The following is a 16,381-nucleotide window of genomic DNA, read 5'->3' on the forward strand; positions in this document are numbered from 1 at the left end:
GAGGGGTTCAGTTCTTAATTAATTCCGTTCCATCTCAAAAAAGAAAAGAAAGATGTAGATTTCAGTGAATCTCTTTCGTCTCTGCTCACTTTCCTCTCACAAATTTTCACTGTTGAACTGGCATTAGTGCTTTTTTTGCTCTACACTGCTTATAATTAGTCAAACTATTGATCTTGCCTTTTGTTTCTCCTTTTTGAATAAGACTAAAGTTGTTGTAAATGTCAGTTCAACTTAAACATAATCAGCCCAAATCCACTTTTTAGCGAGAGTTGCAATTTAAAGATACACAGTAGTAGTTGAGAATAAACCAGGCAGATGGACATTTGCAACCGCATGCCTAACACGTATACAAACCTAAACACAAACACACACTCAGCCAAATAGTTGATGGTTGGAGGGGGATGGGGGGAGGTTCTGTGTTAGATTGGACCCAGATGCTTTTCACTGAATTGTGGGGTGTGTGGGTGTGTGTGTGTGTGTGTGTGTGTGTGTGCGTGTGCGTGCGTTCGCGTGCGTGTTTGGGAGGGATCCATTTGGTGAATCTTTACCTGAAACTATCCCTGTATGTTTGTGCACCGATCCATCTCTTCATCTTTTTTCTGTCTGTGTGTGTGTGTGTGTGTGTCTGTGTGCATGCATTAGCATGAGTGCAGGAGAGACTGATCCAGTGTATAGGATATTGGACTTGGCAGTATGGAATTTAGTTAATTCCTCAAGCTTGTCTTCTAGCTTGATTAAATAATCACTGATTTAATGCAAGGCAGTGCATGTATCAGTGTAAGGGTGTGTGTGTGTATGAACGTTTTGTTCTCATGCATCTGTGTGTTAAAAGCAGGGCTGACTTACTCTGTAAGTGAGTTAAATGTAAATTCATTTTGAAAGACTTTGTTTAGAGAGACCTGTTTTTTGTTTTTTTTTGTTTTGTTTTTTTTTAGACCGCAGGGCGCCTCAATCTATTTCTTTTTTCTCATTCCATTTCTTTCTCCAGTCCCCTGTCCTTTTCTTCGTCTATTTTAATGTATAACTCCAAGGGTTTCACAACCTTTGCATTTGAAATGTTGGCATGTTTAGTTTTCTTGCACCATGCTCATGACACAAAATGAAAAATGTGTTTTCTTCAATGTGATGTGAACCATTAGGGGAAAAGAATGAGCCTTGTCAGCAAGACATACAAATTTTGTGTGTTAAAACTAACAACCTTGAAAATGTTGTCTTACCAGGTAAAGCCTTGACAACAAGGTATTTTGAAAGCTATGTGCCAGCTTTCAAAATATCTTGTTGTATTAACTTGAATTAAATTTTTGAAATGCACATAAATCCCATTTGCAGGCCATCAGCCTGCTACCTTGAATGACTTCAAGTAAAGCTTCAGCACCAGTTTCAATTTAAAGATGCCACATTGGTTGCAGATGGCAGCTGTAACATCATGGGTAGAGAAAGTAAATTTTAGGGATCCACTATCCCTACAGAACCAAGCCAGTAGATGCTTATCTGTTTAGGCCAGCTCTTCCATAAAGATCTAAAAGACCGTAAGTGTAAACAGTTTGTATAACATCTGTAAATTTATGGCTTCAGGGAAATCTCTGAGTGGACTCAAAGCCACAGCTGAGCGGTTCAGCCACTGTGTGGTTACACCATATGTTCTGATGTTGAATAAGAATCTTATTCTGGAGAATGGAGTCATAATTTATTAGTGCATTTTATGAGCAGAGTCACGAAAAAGTCGCTGAGAACAGCCCATAACTTCTGTTTGAATTTAAAGGATAGCAATCACTTTATCCCATTTAATGGAAAGTTGGCATGGTAGTAGAAACCCATAAAAGTTAGAAACAAAATTAAAATCAAGGAATTGGAGTTGATCACAAACATGGAAGGGGGAAACATGTAATATAAAAAGTAGCCCATTCTCAAATAAACAACATTCAGGTCTTGTAGCAACTTTTATGCATTCGTACGTCAAATTTACCACCACAAGGACAGAAAGCCTCCCTGTTGGAGCTGCTGTGCGTTAGAGCAGGAGACTGACCAAACTGATGGTGAAAGTTACTAAACCGCTAAATGCCATTTTATGTGCAGCCTGCCTATCAGCAGATCGAACTCTTTTTATGGGCATAATGGGACTGATGAAATCTGCAAATATTGTTAACGTGTCAATGTTATCCTTCTGATGCACAGTGGTTGTTTATACTGCCATTTTCTTCAGATGGTCAAATCTTTTATCTACATATTAGAACACCCAGGAAGAAGAAGTGTGCACATAAAGTAATGCATGCTTCATTAAACAGAAAAATAGACAGCTATCAGCTGTAGAGACTAGATTTACCCAGAATTAGGCCTGGAGATAATAGACCAGTGTTATATTGGTTATTCAAATACACCTCTTACTTAAGAAACATTACTTTGTGTCTAAACATCAACTTTAAAGTTTATTTCTTGGCTCAGATTTGGTTCAATGAGGAGGGAGTTAAGAGTTTAATCTCCCCACTAATGGGAGTTTGAGTGTGTGTGTGTGTGTGTGTGTGTGTGTGTGTGTGTGTGTGTGTGTGTGTGTGTGTGTGTGTGCGCGTGCATGTTTGCTGTTTTGTTTATTTATTTGTTTGTGTGTGTGTCAGAGGGCGTTGTCAGTGGTGCTAATTGAACGATATCCTAGGCCGCAGATAAATAGATGTCATTAAGACCCTGAGCTCTAATTACCAGCAGCCCTCCTCTCCAGGCTGAGGTGAGTGGGAGAGGCCAGGTATCAGTAATCAATCAGTAAAATATGCACTAATGCACACACGTCTGGCAGGGACACACCTAACACACAGATACAAAACCTCCAAAATAGATCCTCACACATCTCCCGATGCTAAAGCGTGTCTGTGTGTGTAAGCAAGCTATGCACTAAGCCGCTGAGCTGATGATTGAACAAGAAGTTTGATACCTTGAGCCAAATTTTATGTACACGTGTGTTTAGTTTGGTGTGTACTTTGCTGTGTAATTGACACTTGAACCTTTCTCTTACACAGATACAAGCTTGGTCTCACACACACATACTCTGATATCCGCTTGATGTTTTAAGGTGGAGTAACACAAACACAGACTTCATGGATTGCCTTCTTCTGTTCAAATCTAGCTTTCCTTTATTAGCCAGTGGAAGCAAATATTTTCAGGTGTGTGTGTGCGTGTGCGTGTGCGTGTGTGTGTGTGTGTGTGTGTGTGTGTGTGTGTGTGTGTGTGTGTGTGTGTGTGCGTGCGTGCGTGCGTGCGTGTGATGAGGGGCAGCTGCGGGGCCATATGTGAGTGATTTGGGTGCTCGGAGGGAAACTGAATTCTGATGACAGACGCACTGTTTGGCTTGCAATACTAGACACACATACACGCGCGCACACACACAGGAAGTGTACATCAATCAATCACCTGGCTCTGTCTCTCTACATGTGGTGACCGTATGGTGTGTGCAACATACACACATAGGCAGACACACACAGGCACACACAGGTTCTGGCACAGTGTGCCACACTGAGCATTTGATCATGTAGATGTTCTGCTGTCCAATGACCAAAAACACCAAACAAATACTCATAAGCTGTGAGTATGGGCTCAGGTGTTTGTTAAATACAACATTAAGGGAAACATGGAGAGTGAGAGATAAAGTTTTTCCCATTCCAATGAACACGTTTGTATTAAATCTTAGATAGTCAGAAGAATATCATTGTAAACATTTATTTATGACGAAACAGAAGGACCATCTCTGAGTGCGCAAGTTTTGTTTTAAGATTTTAAAGATTTTTCATTTATATCCTATTAGCAATTGAACTGTTCTTTTCAGAAACGGTACTGACTCAACTCCATCATTCATGCCATATATTTGCAACCATTTGAGAATTTAAAAGTCATTAATTGTGTTGTGATCCTTGCAGTACATTTCATTGCCAAATAAACTGAACAATTCTGTGCCCACTGGGCTCTTCTGATTTTAGCTGGCAGCATGAAACAGATGCTCAGCGGACATACTAGCAGTGGCTCCATCTGTAGCTCTGAGACTACAGAAAGCCTGACTGAAGTGCAGCGCTCTTTAGTGGAAAGTTAAATGTTTTTAACTTCTAGCACTGGGTGCTCTGAGCCCCCAAAAAATATGCTAAGCTCTCAGAGCTGTCATGAACATGAAAAAATCAAAATGCTGCACTGAAAAGTGAAGGTCCCCGTGGACGTAAAGTCCATGATGGAGGGAAGAGGAAGAAACAGATTGTGATAACAGAGAGAAAACAAGGCAGAGGGAAAGGTGGCAGATGCACAGAAAGTGTCTTGTGGATTTTAGTGAGCCATACTGTAAGCACAAGCAGTATGCAGACATTTCCTAACACAACTATAGTCAGATCATCAGCTACTGCTTCTGTATTGGCACCACAAAAGACAAAGATGAACACAAGGATTAAAAAAAAAAAAGTTTAAGACTGGTGTGTTTGGATCACACTGTATTTATACACCAGTGGAAAAAAGAAAATGAAACCAGACAGGGTTCCATCTTGACTGGAAGACTTGAGATTGAAGTAGACCACTGAAAATTAAGAGAAAGAAAAAGTTAGAGAGAGAAAAAACAAGTAATAGTTGGATAGGGAGACCGATAGAGAGAGAATAGACAGACCCGTTGAGGAGAAAGACGAGGTATGCTGTCCTCTCAGGGTCATAAAGGTGCTGAATGGGGCTCAAGACTTAATGGGATGGAGAAATATTGTGATTGGCTCATTACTGTGATGGAGCATGTTGCCACGACAATTGGCCTTTTCACCCCCACCACTCCATCCCCAACCCACCCTTCTGCACACACAATACTGTTCTATGCACCACTGCTCTGTGAACTACAGAGTCTGTGTGTGTGTGTGTGTGTGTACATGAGACCAATACAGTAAATGTCACACACTTCCCTGTAAAGTATCTGCTGTGGTTCAGATAAACACTTAGCCAATTTATGCTACAAGGTGAAAGCGTAACTCATCTCTTTCCACATCTGTTGAGTAGTACGTTTAAAAACTGAACTAGTGTTCACATTTCTCTTGGAAGAGGTCAAGTTGTCCCTTAGACATACTCACAGATATAAAACACATCATTTTCCTCTCACTAAAGCATGTTTTGGTGTTTTTATTAACCTTGTTCCATACAGCTGAAAGGAGTGCAGGGCTCCCATTAGGCATGATGAATGGGAGCACATCATCTCTCTTCCACCAAGCCAATCGGTTACCATTCCCTTTTTTCCTACCTTTACTACCAATCTCTTCTTTGAATGATAACATTTAAAAGTCCTTAAAACATAAATCTGCATTTTTCCCCCCCTTTGTTTTTTTTCCTCAACTATTTGCTGGCTGTCTCGTTGGTTTTTATTAATCCATCAATAGTTTTAACTTCACTTCCTCATGTTGTCTCTTGCTCTCCGTCCACAGCGGCGCAGAGGTAGCGGTGTCTTCTGTGCTAACTGTCTGACCACTAAAACATCCTTGTGGAGGAAGAATGCTAACGGAGGCTACGTCTGCAATGCTTGTGGTTTATACCAAAAACTGCATTCGGTAAGTGAACAGATGCCATTTCTGCACCAGCTGCACATGGCAACTGTGATTACACAGAACTCACTGTGAGATAAACTGACAAACCCTCGTAGTAGTTGTAGCATCCAGTTTTCTTTTGAATAAATTAGAAGCGCGACGAGAGATGAGCTGCACATTTAAAAAGATAGAGAGGAAAATGATACCTAAACTCATAGGTGTATCAGCACATTCTTGAGCTGCTCACCACTCACAGAAGAGCGGCGTATTCTCTATTGAAATGCTGTCAAAAATGCTGTTTGATCAGGAACTCAGAATATTTTGTTGACTCAGTACTTGTTCCTTACAAATCTACAGTGGGAGGTTTGACCACTAATGATCATTCCTCCTGTTTGGTCCATTTGCATACCATGCAAATGAAATGGTGCATACTGGAGTTTAATTCTTTTATATATTCAGTGAATCCTGCTGTGAAAAAGTAATATTGTTGGAAAAGTATATTTGATTTGGTGGGTGCTTGGAGTTACAGACCATTTCAGCAGTCACAGTGAGTCAGTTCCATGGAGTGAAAAATATGATGGAATGAATCAACTTTACCATCTAAGCCCGGGGAAAGTCTATGGAAATCCCAAATTTAATTAGACTGCATGAATTACAGATGAGATAAAGACTCAGCCTTGAATTTAGTTGACTTCACAATATTGAGCTTTCTTACCTCAGCTGTGTTTTAAGGGGTTTAAGCTAATTTAACACTTCAATATGCCTGTTTAACTTAAGAGTCTATAAATGTTACCATGGTGAAATGAACCTTCAAAGCCTTAACATATACAGAGTTCCAAATTTACGTATTGGCTATTAAAAATATGCTTGTAAAATGTTTAAATGAACAAAAATGTTTCAGCCTGATAAATCACAGCGTTGGTAAATGCATCAGCAGGGTGACTGTGTTACAACTTAGGCAACTGTGCTGCAATCATTGAATGGAGCTTTAAAGACCTTTAAGACACTGAAAAGCTAGCGCAGTTTACTCCTTCCTGCCCCTGCAGATGTCCTTGGTTCAACCCGTTCACCTCATCTGCTGCTCCAATCACGTTCCAGCTCCGTCTACTCTTGGCAATCTTCACGACAACCATATTTTATATCCTATAATAAAAGTTTTATACGCTCTACACACATTATTAGAGAGGATAGCAGCTAGTAAAACACTTGAGAGTGAGGGGAAGGGAGAGTTATGAATAACGAGGGAGAGAAAGGTAGACATCAAGAAAGGCAGTGAGAGGAAGGAAGAAAGACAAACAAAAGTGTAAAGTACGACAAAGGAAGGGAAAAGTCTTAAGATAAAGAGGGAAGAGATATTTAAAGTGGCGGGGAGTGTATAAGGACAGAGAGACAGATGAGACCAGGGGAGGGCCAGGAGGACGTCTGAGAAGACGAGGGGACATGGAAAAAGAGACAGATAGGAGTCATGTGTACCACCAGTAATGTAGCTCAGGGATCTCTCAATTCCAGCTTCCAACCATAAACGCATACAACTACCCCGTGTGTGTGTGTGTGTGTGTGTGTGTCTGTGTGTGTGTGTGTGTGTGTCTGTGTGTGTCTGTTTGTTGGTGATTGTGGGTTCCCAATCCACAATCATACGCATAATAAATCCCCTATATGATATTTTTTAATTAGACCACTGCCTTCTATAAAATGTCTTGTTTAAATTCACAAATGAACAACTTCCTATAAAACAGTGTGTAGTCTCACACCCAGTCATGAAAAAACATGTATATAAACCAGAAAGTTTTGTACAAGGTGACAGAGAGGAACGGCAACAGAGGAAAGACACAAGATGAGCACATGCGTGCTGAACAAAGAAGAAGGAAAACCAATAAAATGCATAGAAGCTGCAGCTGGCAAAATGACACAGTAAAAGAGGAAATGCATCAAGAAAACTGGAGAATGGGGGTGCCATGGACTGGGAGGTAGAGCAGGTTGGTCTTTGGGCCGGATAGTTGGACGATCCTCAGCTGGGCGTCCAGTCTGAAAGCCTGTGTGGACAGCGAATTGCTGTGGACGCTCTGCAGCATCGTAGCTGTAGAGAACATCACTGTTTCTGTGCTTCGTATGAAGGAAATCAACATTCTTACCTTCTTCCAGACAACAGGGAGAGATATAGTCTTTGCACCCACGGGTGTCAATCATTTGCAGGTCTTCTTATTATACATTTAGAAAATGCTTTAAATTATGGTTTCAGATTTTCTGATATTTTCAACCATAATTTCCTTTTATCTCTTGTGTGTAAAGCATTAACCAACAATAACATCTGTCAATACCACACTTAAGTTGAAACACAAACAGACCAAGCACAAAAAACAAATCTGATATCTTTTTTGTGAAATGACTGAAAAAATGGTATTTCAGTGTCAGTTTAAACAACTTCCTTCATAATCATAAAGATCATAAATCACCAATCCTGAAGGTAGACAGGGGAATCAATTACTGTCGATTGTAGCACAGTCATGTCAGTCACACAACCGACATGACACATTTCTTCCTTTTTGTTGAACTATAGAATCCACTTTTCTTTTTTTCTGTCCACTTTTACACCTCTTTAACTCCCCCATATGGTTTCATCCTGAACCCATTCTACCTTTTCTTCCTCAATTCTTCTCTGAACATCTTTGTGTAATTCGTTTCCATCTGCCACACAGACAAACAGCAGTAGGCTTCTATACATGCCAACTTTTTTTTGCGAGTTACTGTATCTTTTAAACGACTGAGTATTTTAGAGGCATTTGAATGTTATTTTAAGTTGGCGTTATGTGGAGGTGAGTTTAGAATGTGCTGGAGAGGACAGAATGTGTGAAGTTGGTTCTTAAATAATGAAAGGATGGCAAGTCATTTCTTCGGAGGTGAAGTTTTGACACTTTTAAAAGCAGGATCTTTTAAACTCTTTAAACACAAACAAAAATCTTTCACTTATTCGTCTGGAAATGTTTTAGATTGTGATGAATTTTTGGGGGCGTACATATTTAGGAATAAAACATCAAAAACCTTCCGTCATCTTTAATAAATCCATATAAGTACTTTATTAATTCCAGTGGAAATTTGAATAAGTGGGGAGTGCTTCAGAAATAGTCTGTTATGAATGCTACTGAGCAGGTTTTGTTATTTGGAATTCAGTTTGACTGCTACAGTATATTAATCAAAACACTGCATATTTTTAAGGCTCAGAGAAACTGTTTAATTCTCACTTCTGTTTTTGTTTCTGTTGCCTAGTTTACCCTCAGTAGATAAGCGAAGGGGACTCTTTAACGGCTGGAAAGAAATGTATACCTTTGTGAGGGATCTTTTGAAAAACTGGAGTGAAAGTCAGTCTTCAGGGCAAACTCAGTTGTCATCAGATATAAGCGCCCCCCCTTGTGGTGAGGGCAGAAACCACAGTCTGCAGGACGTGTTGACATTAGCATGTCACACTTAACTAAGCTCAGGTGAAATCCATGTCAAAATAACCATCCATCATTTCTCTGTTTTGGTTTTCTGCTCTTTTACTTTGTAATAATTGTTAGAAGCAGTAACCACAGTTTTCTGCCACTGCACTGATTAAAGCACTGATTTTTTTATTTTTTTTTTATATTTAGCCAAATATTTCAGGCCTTTATCTTCAAACAGGCAGTTTGATGGTGAGACCAGATAAATTAAATAAACTCTTACATGTTCGTTAATTTCATTTCATTACAGTCAGATAGAGCTGAACGAAGTATGCTTTACATTGTTAGTCAGATCATGAAGGCAAACTTAAATGAATAGTCTGAAAATCCAACAGAAATATGATCTCATCATGTCATACATTATTTTTACTAACACTTTTCTTTTTCGCTTTTCTTTCTTTTAGACACCCAGACCTCTAAACATCATAAAGCAGAACAACGGTGAACAAATTATCCGCCGCCGGACCCGGAAACGCCTTAATCCTGATTCCCTGACATCTGAAAACCCCGCCCCCAAGCAACAACGAATCACCAGTGAGGAGCGCATGAATGGCGAGGAGTCAGAACGAAGCTGTGCATCCATTAAAAACCAGCAGCCATCTCCTCGATCACGCTCTCCACGATCCACACAAGCCTTCCTAGCCAATCAGACGCTGGAGATACATAGACGCATGCCTCCTCTTCTCCTGCCCTCACATCCCCCCTCCTCACTGGTAGCTGAGGGAAACGGAGGCATCACAGAGGGAGGGATAACATCCAAAGTGGAGGGGGGTAAAGGAGGAGGGGGCTCAGAGAGAGGCAGTCCAATAGAAAAATACATGCGTCCATCCAAACCATCTAGTTACTCACCTCCTGGTTCCCCTATTGAGAAATATCAATATCCCCTTTTCTCCTTACCCTTACCATTAACCCTCTCACCTGATTTGACCCCCGAGTCAGACTGGCTCAGATTCTGGACCAAGTACAAGATGGCAGCCACCTCTGGGGTTCCTGGTAGCATCAGTAATCTAAGCAGCCCTGGTAGCCTTGGAAATAACACTCATTATCTTGGTGCAATGGTGACTCCAGTACAGCATCATCAGCAAAGCTACACGGTGCCTTACTGCGCCTCTCCATACTCTCCTCTTCCACCCCCTCCAGCTCCTCCCCACTATCCTCCTCCTCCTCTTCATCCACAAACCTCCTCTTCGTCTTCATCAGTAGAAAATGATGCTCCTTTGGATCTTGCAATAAGACAAAGAGATACAAGTGCTCCAAATGCACACATGTCAACTAACGGTGCTGAGAGGAGAAGGCAGGAGTCACCACTTGCTGAGAGGTTGAGAGAAAACTGGAAAGGAGAGAAAGAGGAGGAGGAGAGGACTGATGAAAGAGGTAACCTCAAAGAGGAAATGGAAAAAGAAGAAAAGGATCATCTGGCAAAAAGTCAGCTGAGTGGTTCATCGAATCGCACAATGGTGGAAGTTGCCACACAGGATGACCTAACCAATCGCTGCATCCACTGTGGGATCTACTTCCTAGATGAGGTCATGTATGCCCTGCACATGAGTTGCCACGGCGACCAGGGACCGTACCAGTGCAGCTTTTGCTTCCACATTTGTGTGGATCGCTATGATTTCACCACACACATACAGCGGGGCTTACACAGGTACACAGACAAAACATCACAACAGAAGGGTCACACTCAAGACGGAAAAACCCAAAGTTCTGCAGTGTTGTCAGAGCACGAGTCTCAAAGCGTGACTCTAGAGCAAAACAAAGATGGCAGTGATGAAATTGAGATCACTCGTGGAAGTGATGATGTCATAGGAGAGTGTCATGATGAAGGGGCAGAAGAAAACACAGGCACTGAGGCCACAGATAATGAAATAGGAGCTGAAAAAGAAGTGCGAGTAGCGAGCCATGACATAACACAGCAGGAAATAGGAGGCCAAACTGTGTCAGAAAGCGTTGACGTGACAAAACCCACCGAGGTCATGACTGTTGTTGAGACTAAAAATGTAGATGAGAATGCAGAGAGTAATTAATCTGATGCGTTTGACTGACACAACCTTTGAGAACGCCTTTCATTCAATGAATAAGCTGTATGCCTTCATGTTCCTGGAAGCTAGCTCATGTCAAAATGAGCCTATCCTGGGCACTAAATGGAACACATCCTAATGCTGGAAGCACTCGGCTGTCAAATGGTCAAAAATCATAGTAGGATCCCTCTGAACTGCTACACGGACAGTTCTGAGACATAGCCTGAATCCTGTGTTGAGTGATGGTCACTTGACAGCTCTGTGGCAAGTATTCAACAATGGAGCGCGGGCATGCAGCTGAAATCACCTTTAACAAGCAGCCACTCATGTGCTTTCCAAATAAGAGGATTGGAAGTGCGACTGAAAAGTGGACCGGTCTCATTTAGGATGAGTTTTAGGAGCTCAGTACTTGCACAGCCACCATACAGCAGAGCAAAAAAAATAAATAAAAAATAAAAAATGCTAGAAGCAAAACACTTAATTTGAACTCAACTAAGCTGATCTGTTATGCACCATGCTAAACTGAACCCCAAGCTGGCCCAAACTATTCTGATGCATTATTCAAACTGTCTTATCTTGGTACACCCAGATCTGATCTGGTTAGAACAACTGCATTCTGGCATTTTTACCTGTTTCCAGCCGTGTGAATGGATCCAAAACCAAAACTCATTTTAAAGAGGGAAAGTCCAGAGTAAAACCAGTTTGTTCTGGGCTGCAGTTCAGCTGGTGGTACAATGGTACAAAAGGATCAGTTGCTTTCTTTCACCTGTGCCCTGTTGTCACTGAAACTGACCGCGCTCTCGGATCAATGCAAAAGCACCTCGGCAGCGAAGTGATGCAAAACGGTAGACTGGTCGGGTCTATTTGACTTAGATTTTTTGAACTGCTTAAGCCAGTTTCAACTGGTGAAACCGGTGTGATACCGGACCGAAGTGTTCTCTTCATCCTTTTGGATCGAACCAAGTGACATTATTTTCTACCTTCCTCCGTGCCATGATACTAGCTACGTGCCTGGCTGCCTGCCTAACAGAACAAACATCTATTAACCTGCTTAACATTTATATTAATAATAATAATGGTAATAATACTGATGACGATGTTATAGTTCAAAACATGCAATTTGCTACACTTTCCTATATAATATGTTATTTTGTAAAGGCAAATAATGCTTTTTTGCAGGAAACGGTACTATAAAAATTAGTCTATTTGCAACTCTTTTTTTCTCCCCCCCCCCTTATGTTTTTGAGCTGTTTGTTTTTGTGTTCTTAGGGAGACTTGTTACATTGATAACAGCCGTCTAACAGAAATGGTACAGGAAAAGAGGGGGTTGTGTGTATGTGTGCATTTGTGTAATTGCGTTTCTGTGTGTGAGGATCAAAGGATGTGTCCGTCCCCAAATGATGATGTAAACACAATGAAGGCTTGCGCTTGGTTTTTCAGTCCTCAGGGGTCACACATGTTGCACACCAACCCACCTGTTTCATAGCATGTGACACATCATTTTTACATGTTTGAATCGTTGAGCATGTTCTCTTATATATGTTATCATGTTCTTTATGTGTTAATAGATCAACATGGTCTTAGTATGTAACTTTTTTTTCCTGTTTGTCTTTTTCATGTTGTTAGGTTACATGGTTTTATAGAAAGACTTTGGAACTTGGGGAGAAAAACCCTAAATTTTATTAAAAGGATCAATTATTTGGGTTGACTGTATAAACTCCTGCTCTGTATTGAGTCTACAGAGCCTCTTGCCTACAGTGTTTTTTCAGCTGATACCATACTGCTGAGAGTATGGTAGGTTCTCTCTATGTAGCATGTTAGCATCTTATAAAATCTGCAAAATAAGTTGCCTTTTCTGGGGACGAGAACTTTTGTTTGTTAGACCTAAATTATACTGAAGAGATCACAAGAATGTAAAGTTTCCTTCATAATTCAGTGAAGTAAAATGATCATGTTGCATTCAAGTCCCTCACCATCAGCCATTACACTCATACTCCATCTATGCCGGCCTTTAAATCCATCTTAAGCATGTTTAGAAACAGCATCCACAAACGATTCTCACTTTAGGCCAAATTCACTAGCAATTGTCATGGATTATTCTCATCATTGACAGAATTGTGAGTATTGGCTCATCCAAAGTCCCCCTGCTCTTTAAAATGAGCCATCCATTGGTCATCCTGTTTATTTTTATGCGGAGAGAATGACTTCTCCAGCCGTGCTGCCTTAGTTGCTAGAAAACAAACTAATAAATCACCTAGGGACTCCTTTGAAAGAAATAATTAAAGGCTGAAGGAAAATGAAAGACAGGAGGGAGCAAACTAAAGAATGAGAAAAAAGATATTTTTCTATGACTATCCAAAAGACATGAATGAAAAATATTCCATTTAGTGCCTGGTAACTTGTACAGTTTTTGTAAAAGGTTTATCTGTTTGTGTCCAAAAGTTACGTAAGTTATGAGTGGTGGCAGACAGAAGCTGGAAAAACAGACGGCCATATTTAATCCCTCTCACCAAATTATCAAAAAATCTTTCATTGCAGACTGGCTTTCCAAATTGGTCAGATACCTGTTCAAACTCTCACATGTGCTGTTTTGGCCCAACAGAAAGTCCCACATGCTGTCACAAAATTGAATTTGGTTCCTGTGCTGACTGTCAATCACTAGTTCACCGTCAAATTTTTGCATCTTTGTACACTACTTTGTAGGAATGTTGAGAAAAACAGCTTGGGTATTGAAAAACTTAACACCAGGATATTTCCTGCTGTGTGAATGTCTTATGGCATGCAGTCATGTCACCAGTGTGCCAATATCATTCTAGGGTATTAGTATTACTACGGAAAAGTTTATTATCAATGCACTTGATCAGTTTTATGGGGTTTAGCCCGGGACAATAGAATATCAAACTCTTTCTTTTTAAATCAACACTTAAAGATGACTTCTTTTTGCAGAGATATCAAAACATTACTGTAAGAAAGTATAAAATCTGATTCATTTGCTGGTCCTCTCTGGAGAAAGAAATAAATGGATATTTCACCAGAGCAGTTATTGTGCTGGTTGATGGTAATTCACCCTCGATTCAGCCTTCTACTCTTCTTACTGTGTAACTTGAGGCAGTATAGATTTTTCAGTCATTGGAATAATTTCTGTGATATTCAGTATATAAACAAGGCATCTTAATTTTTGTTAATATGCTCAATGTATATCGCTTTTGTTTGATACATTAACAACAAAAAACAATGACATGAAAACGCTAAGAAACTGTTGGTGTAACATTGGAGTTGGAAGTCTGGGTCAGATGTCTCACTGCTGCTGTATCAATGAAAGATAACCAGGCTTTTAGGAAAGTACTCACCCTCATATCTGAAACACAACCCTCTCTGTCGTCAAGAGTTGGCCTTTCACCTTGACCGTATACAGCACGGCTCTATTATCCATCACCGCACCTGTAAGAGAACATTTCTTAACTCCAATAGTTGACTGTCTTAGAAGTGCTTTTTCCCAGAGGTTTGCCTGTAAATGAGGGAAGGTGTCCCATCATACAGGGACCGATCAGGTAGACAGAATCCATTTTATCAGCTTCAATTGGAAAAACTGAAAATCTTGTTTGAATGGTGTGACTCGTTTCTCATTTTTAAACTGTACTTGTGTTGGGCTTCGTTTAGGGGCTGCTAGCAAAAATACAAACTGTTTACATTTGCAAATGTAGCAAAAAAAAAAGGAATGACGGCGCATCGCTCTCCTAAAAAAAAAAAAACTGAACAAAGGGAAGAATGGAGGGACACCTGCTGAGGTGGATGGATGAGTGCCTTTAAAGAAGAAATACAGAGAAGGTGGAAAGTTAGAGGAAGAGGGGGATCAGATTAAACTTGAAAGGTTTACTCAAAAAGTTTTATGAATCCATTCATTCTATCTTTTCTGTTTTGCTACTTTCTCATCCATTCCGTATTATTTGCTACATCCCTCACCCTTTCTTTGTCTCTCTCCACTTGCCACTCATCTCTCTTGTATTCCTCCACTTCCCCGCCTCCCTTCCTGATATTAATCTCAGCAGGTGTACAGGTGGAGAGGGTTAAATGAAGATAGATGATTGGGAAATGTATGATTTTCACTCTTTCCCCAGAACAGTCAGTCACCTCACTGCTCGAGTCGACGTGGTCTAGGTTGAATTTATCTCCTACTTGAACTGGCGTTGGCTTTGTGGAAAAGAATTGTAACCAGCAGAAAATTTGGCACTGATGTTAGGGCATCCATTTTCCAGGAGCAAATTTGCTAAGAATTGAACAATGATTCTCAATCTCTTTAATGAACTTCTTTTCGTGATGGTTTTCAAGATTTTCACTGGATTTCCAAGAAACCATGGGATGATATTTTGTTTGAGTGGGAGATAAACTACTCTGCCTTTTTGAATTGAGTCTGACATTACATGTCATTCTCATGGACCACAAAGATCTCTCAGTGGGCTGGAGATAAATTCTGGTGCCTAAATGTTTGAACGGGTTTGAAAGCTTTTGGAAGAAAATCCTCTGTATTTACAAAGTTGAGAGGGAAAAAATTAACAGAGCCTAAATGATGAAAACCTTTGCTCATGCACACTTTTTATATTATCACTGCTTTGTAGAATAATTTCCTATCCAAATATCTTCTTTGAGTATTTGCCAGGCCAACCTTGTCTCCTATGACTTATCTAAGGATTCTGAATATCTTCATCATAGATAAATGCTGGCAGGAACGATGGGAGAACATTTAAGAATAGGCAGTTTAGGTAAGAAATCAGGTTCTGCAGGACACACGACATGATATATTTTACTTCAATATTGAATTGTATGCTTTAGGTTTGATGGCATTTCACATCAGCGTTTACATTTGGGTGTTGACTTAACAGTTGTTTTAGTTTTTGTCTGTCAGAATGTGTTATAGGAAATGATGCTGTTGCTTGCACTCTGTTTATTATGTTCTTTTTGCCAAGGAAGGGAAAACACACACGTTTACACACACACACACACACACATTGGTACAGATTGAGTGTACATTTTGGGATGTACAGTATTACCTATGGGAGACGAGGGAGCCAGGCCAGTTAATTATTGGCCAGACAAACGTACATATGCATGCACACGCACTCACACACACATCAGATATGTACATTTAACCAATATATTTTAGTAGAATTTTGTCTCTATTCAGTTGAACTGCTTTTATAGAAAAAAAAAATGGGAATTTTTTTTTTTTTTTTTTTTTTTTTAGGTTATTTTCTCTTTCATGTTGTATTTTATTCTGCTACTTCTCTGTACCTTATTGTTTTTAGGTTTTATTTCATGCAAAAATGATATTTCAACAACATATTTTGACAGCCAAGAAAAGTTTGTT

The 16,381-nt window shown here is 40.1% G+C and overlaps 1 protein-coding gene across 6 annotated transcripts in view; it reads left to right on the plus strand.

Moving 5' to 3' along the window:
* The window catches only part of trps1 (trichorhinophalangeal syndrome I), a 103,651-nt gene extending 88,883 nt beyond the window's left edge, over positions 1–14,768 (plus strand). For all 6 annotated transcript variants that reach the window (XM_029513772.1, XM_029513770.1, XM_029513775.1 and 3 more), the window contains exons 10-11: positions 5,421–5,543; positions 9,400–14,768. In XM_029513772.1, coding sequence (XP_029369632.1) covers positions 5,421–5,543; positions 9,400–11,022 — 1,746 coding nt within the window. In that variant the 3' untranslated portion in view covers positions 11,023–14,768. The remainder of the gene's footprint in view (positions 1–5,420; positions 5,544–9,399) is intronic.
* Positions 14,769–16,381: the final 1,613 nt, after the last annotated feature.

Source organism: Echeneis naucrates, chromosome 11, assembly GCF_900963305.1.
Source record: "Echeneis naucrates chromosome 11, fEcheNa1.1, whole genome shotgun sequence".
In the NCBI taxonomy this organism is placed as follows: domain Eukaryota; kingdom Metazoa; phylum Chordata; class Actinopteri; order Carangiformes; family Echeneidae; genus Echeneis; species Echeneis naucrates.